Genomic DNA, 12,330 nt, shown 5'->3' on the forward strand with positions numbered 1-12,330 from the left:
TGTGATAAAAATGGAGACCTTTTCAGAAGAAATGTAGGTTTTAATTAACTAGAACTGATTTTGAATGGTTGAAAAGTAGTAATCAAAAAACCGAATACATAATGGTTGCATCACTACATCCTTCCTCGTTTGAAAAAATTCCAATTTATGAGTTCTGAGGTTTAGGTGCTAAATAACGAAGAGATTCTGTGGATTCACGTTCATCTTGATGACGAATGAGTGAAGGAGTAGACATAGACATACAACTACTTGAAAATGTAAAGGAGCAATATAACAATAAGGTTAAAGAGGCAAAGAAAAACATTTTAGTGAATATATACTTTCCTCTGCCAACAGATCTAAGTCTAGCTGGGAGATTGTGAATAGACTTAGAGGGAGTAACCAAAAAAGACCAATGCCCACCGAAATTGAATATAATAACAAACTTATTATAGGTAGCAAGTCCATAGCTGAAAGTTTTTATCACTTTTTTGTATCCATGGCTCCAGCAAATGAAAACTCTGCAGCACATCAATCATTAAAAAAGAATGTTCCAACAATTTTTTTATTTTTCTCACAAATGTCATTGAGGTTGTGGGAGTTATAAAAAACCTATAAGCAAAAAAGGCTGTGGGTCCAGATGAAATCCTGGTGTGAGTAATTAAGGCAAGTTGTCATGAAATAGCAGAGCCATTGGTATTCATTATTAACTCAATGTTTAAGACAGGTATATTTCCAGACTTATTGAAAATAGCCAAAGTGATTCCTCTCCTAAAAAAAGGTAATGTTATAGATAGTAATAATTATCGACCTATTTCAGTTTTAAATACATTGTCAAAGGTTTGTGCGAGGCTCATCCATGATAGAATTATGAGTTATCTGTTGAAATTTGATTTTCTTTTCAATTGTCAATATGGTTTTATGAAGGGAAAGACAACAATCACTGCAGGGGTAAATTTTTTGAGTCAATTGTGAGAGGGATTGATGCTGGTGATTATGTAACTGCGCTCCTGTTGAACCTTTCAAGAGCCTATAATAGTGTCAATATCGATATTCTTTCATGCAAGTTATCAAAGCTCAGAATTAGAGGCGTGGCGAATAGATTGATAGCATCATACATGAGCAACAGGTTCCAGTACACGTTTATATCTACTCCTAATGTGTTAGTAAACTCATTCAAGTTACCATTGACACGAGGCTCACCACAAGGCTCCATTTAACGTTTTAAAGTTTTTCTCTAACTGTTTTGCAATTCTCACCAGCGGGCAAAGATTTTCTTCTTGCTGGTGATGCCTAGATTTTATATTTTATTTTAATTTTATTCAAGTATATGTATGAGTAATTATGCTTATTTATTTATATTTTTAATGATATGTCATATTATAAAGATTTTGTAATATGTTTTGAATATTCTAATTGGCAATAAATGAAATTGAAATTGAAAAAATTTAAGGTCCATTACTCTTCATATTATATATAAATAATATTCAATTGAAAAAATTCAATTATAAAATTATATTCTTTTTCTATGGAATTAGATGAACTGAACTCAAACTAATTAAGTCATATCTGTCAAACCGAAAACAGAGGGTAGTTGTTGCTAATGAGTGCTCAACTTTTGAGGATGTTGTTGCTGGCGTCCTTCAAGGTTCTGTTTTGGGCCCTTTCCTGTATTTAATTTTTGTTAACGACCTTTATTGTAATATTCCAACATTGTCTGTTCTCTACGCCGAGCCGATTGATACATCTTCAATCTGCTCCGAATCGAACCATGTCCTTGGATATAGATTTTGATTGACGGTTTTCTAGTTATTAAGATCTATAAAAATTGATGTAGGCTATCTCTAAAGCCGTGTCCACACTGAACAAATGTTTGGCAAACATGTTTGTTGAAGATCAGGGACAAACATTTTAAAAAGCTTGGACAATCTTTGTTTGTCAAACAAAAAATTACTGTTTTTCCAAACATTTTCAGTTTTGACAGCTGTAAAACAGAAAACCTGTTCTTTCCACTTACAAATATTTTGTTTGGTGACGCGTCCACACTGGCCACGGGCAAACATTTTTGTGGCAAACATAATAAAATTTGCCCAAACGTTTTCCACAAATTTGTTTGTCGAACATTTGTTCAGTGTGGACACGGCTTCAAACTAAAGCTGTGTTTTCGTTTGTGCGTAAATTTCGTCGTCGACTACGACAAGGTGAGGATATCAGATTGGGTAGATTTCAATTTGTCTGAATAACCTTGAGGGTTATGTTCAATTATGTTTTAATGGGGGAGGTTGTGTTTATACTTTTTAATACTTTTAAATGACAATATGTTGATATTAGAAATGTTCTGATTATTGAATAATAAACACAAATAATGAAAAGTCATTTGATCAGCTGTTTTAGCACACTTGAAATTCGGACAGTAGGCTATGAATGTGAACAATGCTTGGCGTCGTCGACTGTAAAAGTTTACGCACAAACAAAAATGCACCTTCGGGTCGATATATATAAAATTTTACTGGACATTTTTTGTTACAAATTTTATTACGGCTGTCACACCTTTCGTGGGACAACCTGTGTATTTAATTTATTGTACATTGTTGATGGGCGCTTGCAGGTCACACAATAATCAACGATGACGACACTGGAGGGCTGGCCGGCAACGACGCAGCCGCCGGGACGAGCGACGTGCATCGACCATCGTGTCCCGGAGAGTGCATGCTTGACGAGTTCCTATGCGTCACCTCCTGCACCTGCATTCCGGTGCAATGGCAGTGCGATGGCACGGCCGACTGTGTCGGACGCGAGGACGAATTGTCGCCCGAGTGTCATGAGGACCCCAGCACGGTCGTCAAGTGTCGCGAGGACGACAACTTTGTCATCTGCCCGAGCACGCACAAGTGCATCCGCAAGTCCTTTCTCTGCGACGGCGACGACGATTGCGGCGACTACTCCGACGAGTCGCATTGTGGTCAGTAGTCAGCTGCGGTCAGCTGCTCGTTTTTCAAATCATATTTTCCCGTTAAATAAGCTTCAAATTCAATGCATTTTATTAAACATAGCAGTTAAATGCTATATTCCATTACATAGGTACCACGACGGTATTTAGAAGAAGACGGTAGGTGTCACGCGCATCTTTGTGCTTAATTTCTGGTGTATCTGACGTCATTTTATATCCAATCATCTGTTTTTAACAAATAAGTTTCATAAATAAATGCCAATATGTATTAAAAACCTCGGTTGGTGGCGATGACGCAATCTAGATAGCTGGCCACTGCGCACACATTTCGTTACCCCTACCGTTTTCATCTAAATACCGTGGGTACCACTTCATATTGATCAATCATGAATCAATTCCTGATTGAGTTTCAGTGATTAATGAGTGTTAATCAAATTTTATAAATAGGTAGCCTAATGCTAATATTGAAAATAGAACATTTAAAAATGCTAAATCCAATTATATAGGTACGACCTCATATTGAATTGAATTGAAATTGAATTGAATTGAAAATTTCTTTATTCATCAAAATGCACAAAATACTTCTGAACAGTGTCAAATTACAACAAGAATTATTAATATCGTCACAAAAATCATCCTGTACACATAAAGAAGTCACAAATTTTGATAAAAAACAAAATTCTAAAATCTTGCAGTCAAATTGACATACTCCTGCAAAGAGTATAGGGATAGTCCCACCAAATATTCCTTCAATTTTTTTGTAGGTATTCAACCTCCTCTATTTCTTTCAACTCTCTAGGAAGTATATTGAAAAATTTTCTCCCTATAAAAAATGTTTTTTTCTTGAAGAAATCCAATCTATGCCTCCCTCGATCCTTCCAAATCTGGTATTGTAGCCATGTGTTTTGTTTCGTGATCCTGTTGACGAGTATTTTTTAAAGTACATGACTACGTCAAAAATATATTGCCCATAGATTGTTAAGATTCCAAACTGTGGAAAAACGAGTTTTACTGAGTCTAATCTTTTTAACTTCATTATTATTCTGAGAGCTCTTTTTTGTTGTAATAGTATCTTATCAAGGTTACTCTTGGTTGTACTTCCATAGATAGCAAGTCCGTATGCCAGATGAGAATGTATTAAAGAGTGGTACAGGGATTTCATTGTCTGTATACTGCAGATATCTGTCAATTGCCGCAAAGCAAAAAGGCCGGGGATATCTTTTTCACAACCTGAGAAACATGTTTATCCCATGATAAGCTGCTATCAATATCAAGGCCTAAGAATTTAGTGCCATCCACAAGTTCTAAGGTTTCGCCATTTATTTCAACATTTGGGGACCAATAATTAATTCTTTGCCTTGTTGAAAAATGAACTACAATGGACTTGCTGGCGTTTAAAAGAAGATTCCTATTATTTAGAAATTTATTAATGCATACATAATGATCAATCAAAAATCTATTCCACTCCAAATTATTATTTTCAGTGATTAGTGAATGTTAATCAAATTCAATAAATAATGTTAAGTTTTTCGACCAGGGAGCAGTTAAATGCTATATTCCGTTCAATGTCTATAAATACAGGTCATGACACTCCTGTTCCTTATGGAGAGGCCATTTTATGGGGACTTTATGGCGGTACATTTGAAAATCTAATTCTATTCAATTTGCTCGTAACAATATTATGCATTTTAAAAACAATATTCTAGTTCAGATAATATGTGAATTCAGGTTTTTAATTTTTTAAATAATGAAATTTCAATAATAAATGCGTCAATTATTAATTTATTTATTATTAAAAATTCTTCTTATCCTTGCTACTCAAGGATCATGTTTCAAAAAGCATTGGGACAAGACAAAAATATGCGAGGCCAATTTCAAAAAGAGTTTCAAGTTCCTGATCAATTAAATCTAAAAATCAACAATTCAGTTCGTAGTTGGAATCTAAATATTATTATTCTATCAGAACAATTTATTTTTCCTACAGTTACGTTGAAAAGTGGCCATTGCTGCACTGATTACAGAACGCAAAGAATCACTTTTCCGCTCTAGTGCGGGAAAAATTTTTCTGCACTCCAGATTTGCAACATGGCAACGCAAAATACTTAGTAGGTTATATGGAGCAATAGTGCAGCAAAATCAAAATTAAGTTGGTAACAGTGACTGGGCTGCTATAGTGAGCAGAGATGCAACGAAGCACAACGAGCAAATTATTAAGTAGATATTATAACCAAGGACAACATTTTTATTCATTTTGACAATAAATTAAGGTTTTTATCAAAATAATAAAATTACACAGAAAAACATTTGATGCAATTTTACCCATAATTACCCACTTTTCATATTCAATGGTAACTGTAGGAGAAACTTAATGTGAAATACGTGCGCAAAGTTCCTCTGCTGCACTCAAGAAACCATTCCGCCCTCGCCTACGGCTCGGGCGTAAACGTTTCTTTCGGTGCAGCAAACTGTCACTTTGCGCACTAGTTGCACAAATAACTATTTTCGCCACACTTGGATGTAATGAGCTGGTTTTATGTGCGTCATAATTATGGAGGCCGAAAGTGATTGTTTTCCGACCAGGCCGGTAAAACTTTACGGCCCTAGGGCTGTAAAATGACCTTTAATAACAGCTGATCGTGTCCAATCTCACAAATCATAGAGAGATAATATCATAACGACTGTAATAATCTATATAATTATGTATCGTGAATCGCGGTATTATGTCTATAATATATTTCATAAATTACTGTTTCATACTTTAATATTTATAAATAGCCTCAACATATATAATGTTGGCTGCATTGTCCATTGTCAGAAAGGTACGTATCGCTAGTATTTAAAAGTGAAGAATCAAATTTGAAATCAAAGTACAATAATTGTATCAATATTTAAAATTAATAATAATTATTAACAATTATTCTTTCTTTTTATTATCGAATTCCACTTCTTAATGCAATACAATCAACAATAATAATAAGAAAATACAGCAGAGTTCTGAAGTTTAAGGCAAGCACCGGGCGCAAAGCGCTTTTATCTGGTAAATGGATTTCATCCGATAAATGGATGAATTATTTATTTTGGAAGTATTATTTATAAGGCCAGATTACACAAAAGTCTGTTAAATATTTGAGATTAAATGTCATGAGAACCAATCAGAATAGACTTTAAATACAAACAATTTGAATGTACATTTGACCTCTCAGAAAAAAGTAGTAGAATCTGCTAGAGGATTCATGTTCTCAAACAATCATAACTGCACATTCGACTTCTATTTAATTAATAAAGAATAAAATAATAGAGATTTGTTGTATAAGAAGTATAATGATTGTATAATTAATTTTATTTTACGTGAAAAACAAAGAATTAACTGTCAATAATGCTTATTTTTTATAATTTAATATGTATTTATGTATCTAGTATAATTAAATAGGTATTTAAACTATCAATAAATGATCATTTCTATAACTTGATATGAATTATTTTGTAGTTTTGATACCGAACAATAGAATACGATGATACTATCATAACCTCATTAACATTGTATGATTTATAGTAGCATAACCTTAAAATTTTGCTTTCAAAATTGCCAACTTAACATTATTATTATTTTTTTTTTGGTGTGGCAAAAAATAGCGTTAGCAACACGGGCAAAAATGTTTTTCCGGCTCTCGAACGCTTCAAGTTCTCGACTTCGTCTCGAACTTGAAAACCGCGATCTCGAGCCGGAAAACGTACATTTTCGACCCTAGGTGCGAAATATACTATTACAATTCAAAGCCAAGCAATATCCCTTGAACAATATTACAAAATAATAACACATCATGTTGTTCTATCCATAATGATAACAGCTGATAAATTTGAAAATTGGTGAACTAGGACCCCATAAAATGGCGATTTTGCAATGCATCACGGGATTGTGTCATGACCTGTATTTATAGACCTTGATTCGTTATATAGGTTAATACAATATTTATTACATTCCACAATCACAATATCAAATTCCACAATCAATATCAACAGGACAAACCCAAAACTGTTTATTTCCCTAATTTTGATAAAAATAGTAAATATTGCCAGGAAAGATTGCCACATTGATTAATTTCAGTTTCTAATGGATATCAATGAAATCTAATAATAATTTGAATGTTAATTCTATCGAACAGAGAGCAGTTAAATTTTATACATCCCATTATATTTCATATAATTACCGTTTATCATGACAGTCAATCAAAATTTTACATTCCACATTAAATAAGCTTCAGGTATAGCTGGTCAGCGGGTTAGTTAGTTGGCAACTTATATGTTCCATTGAGATGCAAATATTTTGAAGATTCAAGAGATTTAAGGCATTAACATTTTTTTCTTCTCATTATATATAATAACTTCTCATTATAGGCCTAAATAAGAAGATCACTTAAGTAAGCTACAAGAAAAATGTGATCCATTGTTGAACTTTCTTCAATCATTTTATTATAAGTTATTGTTATTATTTCTTTATGCTTTAGCACTGCTGAGTATAAAATGTTAAAGAAAAATGTGTTTTACTTTTTTTATTGATTATGGTAGTTGGTACTATTAAGATTGGTCAAGTTTTTTCAACATGATGATGGCAACATTCATCTCTGATACTGTATCGTAATCTTGAAGTCCAATTCCTAAGTGACAACTGTAGCCGCTCGGCTATAGCCGTGCTGTATTAACTGAATAACTGCTACAATTGACTACGATAATATACAGTGATAGACTGTAGACTGCGCGGCTAGAGTCTTACAGTCGTCGCTTAGGAATCGGAGCTTTAGACAATGGAATATTTCATTACTTTTCCCTCAGAAAAATATCGGAATAATGAATTATACGAGAAAAACACATATATATTATAGTAGGGTCACCTACTTATAAAGTCAGCACCTGATTAACATTGGTTTGCTATCCTTGTTTGTCATTAGACACAGCAGATGCACTTACCGTTGCAAATCGTTTGTTGGCTATGAAGAAATACTCGTATATAATGAACTACAATAATATTAACAATTGATAAATTGAGTTCAATTCTACAAATTCTTCTGTAATAGAATATTTCCTGTTAATTGTAAAAAATGTATTAGGCTTATTAAAATCATAAAGCAATAAGTTTTCGTAAAACAACTCAAATTTATAATCTTCATGACAAATTTCGAACCTAGTAATAAGTATCTTTTTACAATATTATTATCAAGTTTATTTGGTAATTATTTAGCTGTATGAACATTGAAAGGTAATATTACGAAAATTTGGCCTTTTGATTGTCTTAGGTCTTCCAAACTGCACATCTGATCAATACGAATGTGGCAATGGATTTTGCATCCCAAAGCCGTGGCTCTGTGATGGGGATGATGACTGTAGAGATTCAACCGACGAATTTCATTGCAAAACTGAAGCTCGGTGAGTGTTACCTCTCTCTCATATATCATTTCTCAAGTACATAAATTCGATAATGAAATATTACACCACTTACAACTGAAAACTGATATTTTCAAATCTGAGATATTCCTCTGCTTCAATTTTCAGTAACTGCACCAGCGAAGAACAAAGATGTTCGGACGGTAGCTGTATCTTGAAGTCTTGGGTCTGTGATGGAGATCCTGATTGTACCGATGGTGCTGATGAAATTGAATGCGGTAAGTGAATAATTGTTGTTGGTTGAATCATTACTGATAGAACGCTATCAACAGCATCCAGTACTATTCTCATGATATTTCAGACCCCTATTATCATGATAATACTATGTTTTATAAAGAATAAATAGACCAACCATTGAATTGAGTCAAGAGTCAAGAGCACTAGTTTTCTATTGGAAAAGGTAATGAGGTTTCTCTTTCTACTTATGGAAATCAATTATAAATTTTAGTTTACAGCATTTAAATTTGGAGCTTTGTTCAATAATTGTTTCTCTTCCCGATTCAATGAGATTTTGAAAAAAAATCTTAATACTAAGAAATATTATGTCCTTTGAGTGCAATTTGCAAATTCCTTCAAATATGTAAGTACAAGATCTAGTTTTCCTATATGAGTTCAATCTATATCTCGTGAAATATCTAAAAAATCTGGTGTGGCGCACTCACACAACTTTCCTTGCCGTTATGAAAATGTCCATTATAATTTAAAATCAATTAGCTGACGAAATCAATTCTGCCATCACTTCTAGTGAATCATTAAATAGAATCAACCAAGGTATCTAGAATACAATATCGGGGAACCGATCTTTGCTCGTTATTTATTTATTGATAAACAGAACACATTAATTCTTCAAAATGATTGGGGAAGGACTAACAGGCACAGCCCAAAACTGTTTCTTCCCCAAAATTTTGATTTAAACACTATAAATAGCCCAGAAAGTAGGTTATGTTCCATACACTTAAATTCAGGATCAATTTTCAGTCCAAATATTTGAAAACAGAAAACTTCCAATTTAGATTGTTTACAAACCAAATTGAATAACAAAATAACACTCTTTAATCACTTAAAACTGTAAAATAATGATTAACTTTGAATATTATGATATACCATGTCATATCAACAAATCAGATTATTTTGATCGAGTCAATTAAAATTTCTAGATTTATCTCGAGATACGGTAAGCTGATTAATTACACAGCTTATCTCCCACACAGGCACACACATATGTTATCGACAGACGACGAAATTATCATTTGTTTTTCCAAGGATGAATAATTATTATCCTTTTCATATCCTTCAGCGATTTTTCCCAGGGATGAGACGTAGTGCAATCGAATTTTTTTATAATAAACCTACTATGTTCCAAATTTCGTGAAAATCGATAGAGCCGTTTTCGAGATCTGTTGGACATACATAACCAGATAACCACATATCCAGATAACCAGATAACCATAATTATATAGAAATTGCTCGCTTCATATAATAGGATTCTATGTACATTGGAAACAACAGTTGCCTCTCTCTTAAGTTTACATTTGAATAATAGCATTTACTCGAATTTCGAGCTTATTTTCAATATTAGGTGAAAATGTTACTGGACATTAATTGTAGAGGTTTCCCATGCTCAATCTTTTCCACTTAATTTTTTTTTTGTTTAAATTGTGTCTGAAGCCTGATAATTGGAAATCTAAAATCAAACTTTGCATACATGGGGCAGAGTTCCTAAAATTTTTACAGATATTGGGCTTGTGGCAGTTGATAGAACTTTCCAATGACTGTTTAAGATATAAATAAATTTGACTAAAATCGTTCGAGCCGTTTTCGAGAAAATCGCGAAAAACTCCCGTTTTTGACATCATTTTCGCCAGTTTAGCCGCCATCTTGAATTGCATTTGATCGAAATTGTTCGTGTCGGATCCTTATATTGTAAGGACCTTAAGTTCCAAATTTCAAGTCATTCCGTTAATTGGGAGATGAGATATCGTGTACATTAAGTTGACCTTAAGTTCCAAATTTCATATCATTCCGTTAATTGGCAGATGAGATATCGTGTACATACATACACTCATACACACTCGCACACACACACACATACAGACCAATACTCAAAAATCACTTTTTTGGACTCAGGGGGCCTTGAAACGTATAGCAATTTAGAAATTGGTGTACCTTAATTTTTTTCGGATAGCAATACTTTCCTTTCCTATGGTAATACATGGCAAGGAAAGTAAAAAGCATCCATGGAATTCAAATTGCTTTGTTGAATTTGATAGTTAATTCTAGTAAATTCTATGTAAGTTCTAGCTCCAATACTGTATGATTTCTATCTATATCCGGTTAAACATCTAAAAAAGCATAGCATCCCTGGAATCGTTGAATTTAGTTTTGTTGGATTTCAGTTGTGGAGCTTTCGCCTAGTTGCAAGTCGGACGAGTTCAAGTGCACGTATCCCTTGTGCATCAGCATTGAATTCATGTGCGACGGAGACGATGACTGTGGAGATAACTCTGACGAGCTCCAATGCAAAAAAGACAACAAGCAGAGCTGCCTTGACGACCAGTTCAGGTGCCTAACATTTCAAATAATTATATTACTGATCAATTTAAGAAGAGTCCTTTTGGATACAGCATTTCCTAGCCGTAACACAATGCATTTTTATGTGGTATTGCTATACGTTCAGTAGTAGGCTAATGTTTAATTTATATTCGAGTGGTTATTTAGTTTGTAATTTCCCAATAAAAATCCATGTATAGAATTTTGGAATTCGTAACATACGAGTTTCATTATAAACACTAATTTCAATTTTATCAAACATAATCTATTACGATCTTTATGACCTGATTCATGCCTTTTTTTCCTCTTGATTTGCTTATTCAAATTTAAAATTTCATTTAGAAACTAATCTGGTATAATTCATTCGTACTCTCTTTGATTTAGTCTTCACTTTGCATTAAAACTTCTTACAGGTTATTTATTTACCCATTACTCTATCTATGATCCATCTATATCTTACTACATAAGAGTATCTTATCTTCCCTCCTCCATTCTGATTTGAATTTATCATATTAATTATTAAGTTTATGCTTATGAATATTTTTTTTCATGTTCAAGCTCAATTTTATATCACTTTCTATTAATTGTTGTGTGTTAAGAGAACAACTTTTGTCCAACTTCTTGAATAATCATGATGTTGTGCTACTTAAAAACTTGTTTGGGTTCTTGAGAAGCATGATTCGACACAAGTCGTCAAAGTGAGTGGATTATCAATCAGGGTAACCTGATTAAAGTGGATAACCACTCATTTTCGAGTGCGAAATCGCAGAGAGCTAGCAATTATATGTGTCTTTTAATAGAATAGAATAGAATATTTTATTTAAAAAGCGTTCATATCATCTGTGTTTTTCAATCATTTTTGTGTCTTTTTTGAGAAGAGTAATTTTGGATACAAAATTTCCAAGCTGTATCAAAATGATTTTTTTGGTGTTATTGTTATACTTTCGGTAATGATGTTTAATTTATTTTTGAGTGCACATTTAGTAGAAAGGCCCTATTACCCGATAGAAGGATTTCTGAACTCCAACTTTGATATTACATTCTAGTTTTTACTCTGTACTTGACAACTTCTGTGTAAATTTATGTTTGACAAGATCCTATATTCATGTATGAATCTATGGATCAAATAAATTAATGATTATCATTGTTATTCAGTTTGTGCGTTCTCAATAAGAATCTATATAGTGTAGGATACAGCAATGCCTGGCTGTAATTGACCGAACGTAGTGAGGTCTATGTTTTAACTCGGATTTTCTTTTGTCTGTAAGTATGTAACGTATTTACGTTACGGCCAAACGCGTTGATAGAATTCTATGAAATTTCGCAGGAATATTCCTTTTTCAACTGCGCGTCGATGTGTACACAAGGTTTTTTGAAATTTTGCATTTCAAGGATAATATGAAAAGAAAAGG

At 33.1% G+C, this 12,330-nt stretch overlaps 1 protein-coding gene and 1 long non-coding RNA gene across 2 annotated transcripts in view; both read left to right on the forward strand.

Annotated features, from left to right (window-relative positions):
• Nucleotides 1-12,330, forward strand: part of LOC111044944 (low-density lipoprotein receptor-related protein 4) — a 75,102-nt gene that overhangs the window by 26,325 nt on the left and 36,447 nt on the right. Inside the window, exons 4-7 of the mRNA XM_039422882.1 lie at nucleotides 2,588-2,941; nucleotides 8,221-8,350; nucleotides 8,477-8,586; nucleotides 10,765-10,930. Of these exons, the coding sequence (XP_039278816.1) occupies nucleotides 2,588-2,941; nucleotides 8,221-8,350; nucleotides 8,477-8,586; nucleotides 10,765-10,930 (760 nt within the window). The remainder of the gene's footprint in view (nucleotides 1-2,587; nucleotides 2,942-8,220; nucleotides 8,351-8,476; nucleotides 8,587-10,764; nucleotides 10,931-12,330) is intronic.
• On the forward strand, nucleotides 3,460-4,130 carry LOC120350558. The gene is made up of 2 exons (XR_005570875.1): nucleotides 3,460-4,010; nucleotides 4,073-4,130. It is a non-coding gene; the product is annotated as an uncharacterized LOC120350558 (long non-coding RNA).

Source organism: Nilaparvata lugens, chromosome 3 (genome assembly GCF_014356525.2).
Source record: "Nilaparvata lugens isolate BPH chromosome 3, ASM1435652v1, whole genome shotgun sequence".
NCBI lineage: Eukaryota > Metazoa > Arthropoda > Insecta > Hemiptera > Delphacidae > Nilaparvata > Nilaparvata lugens.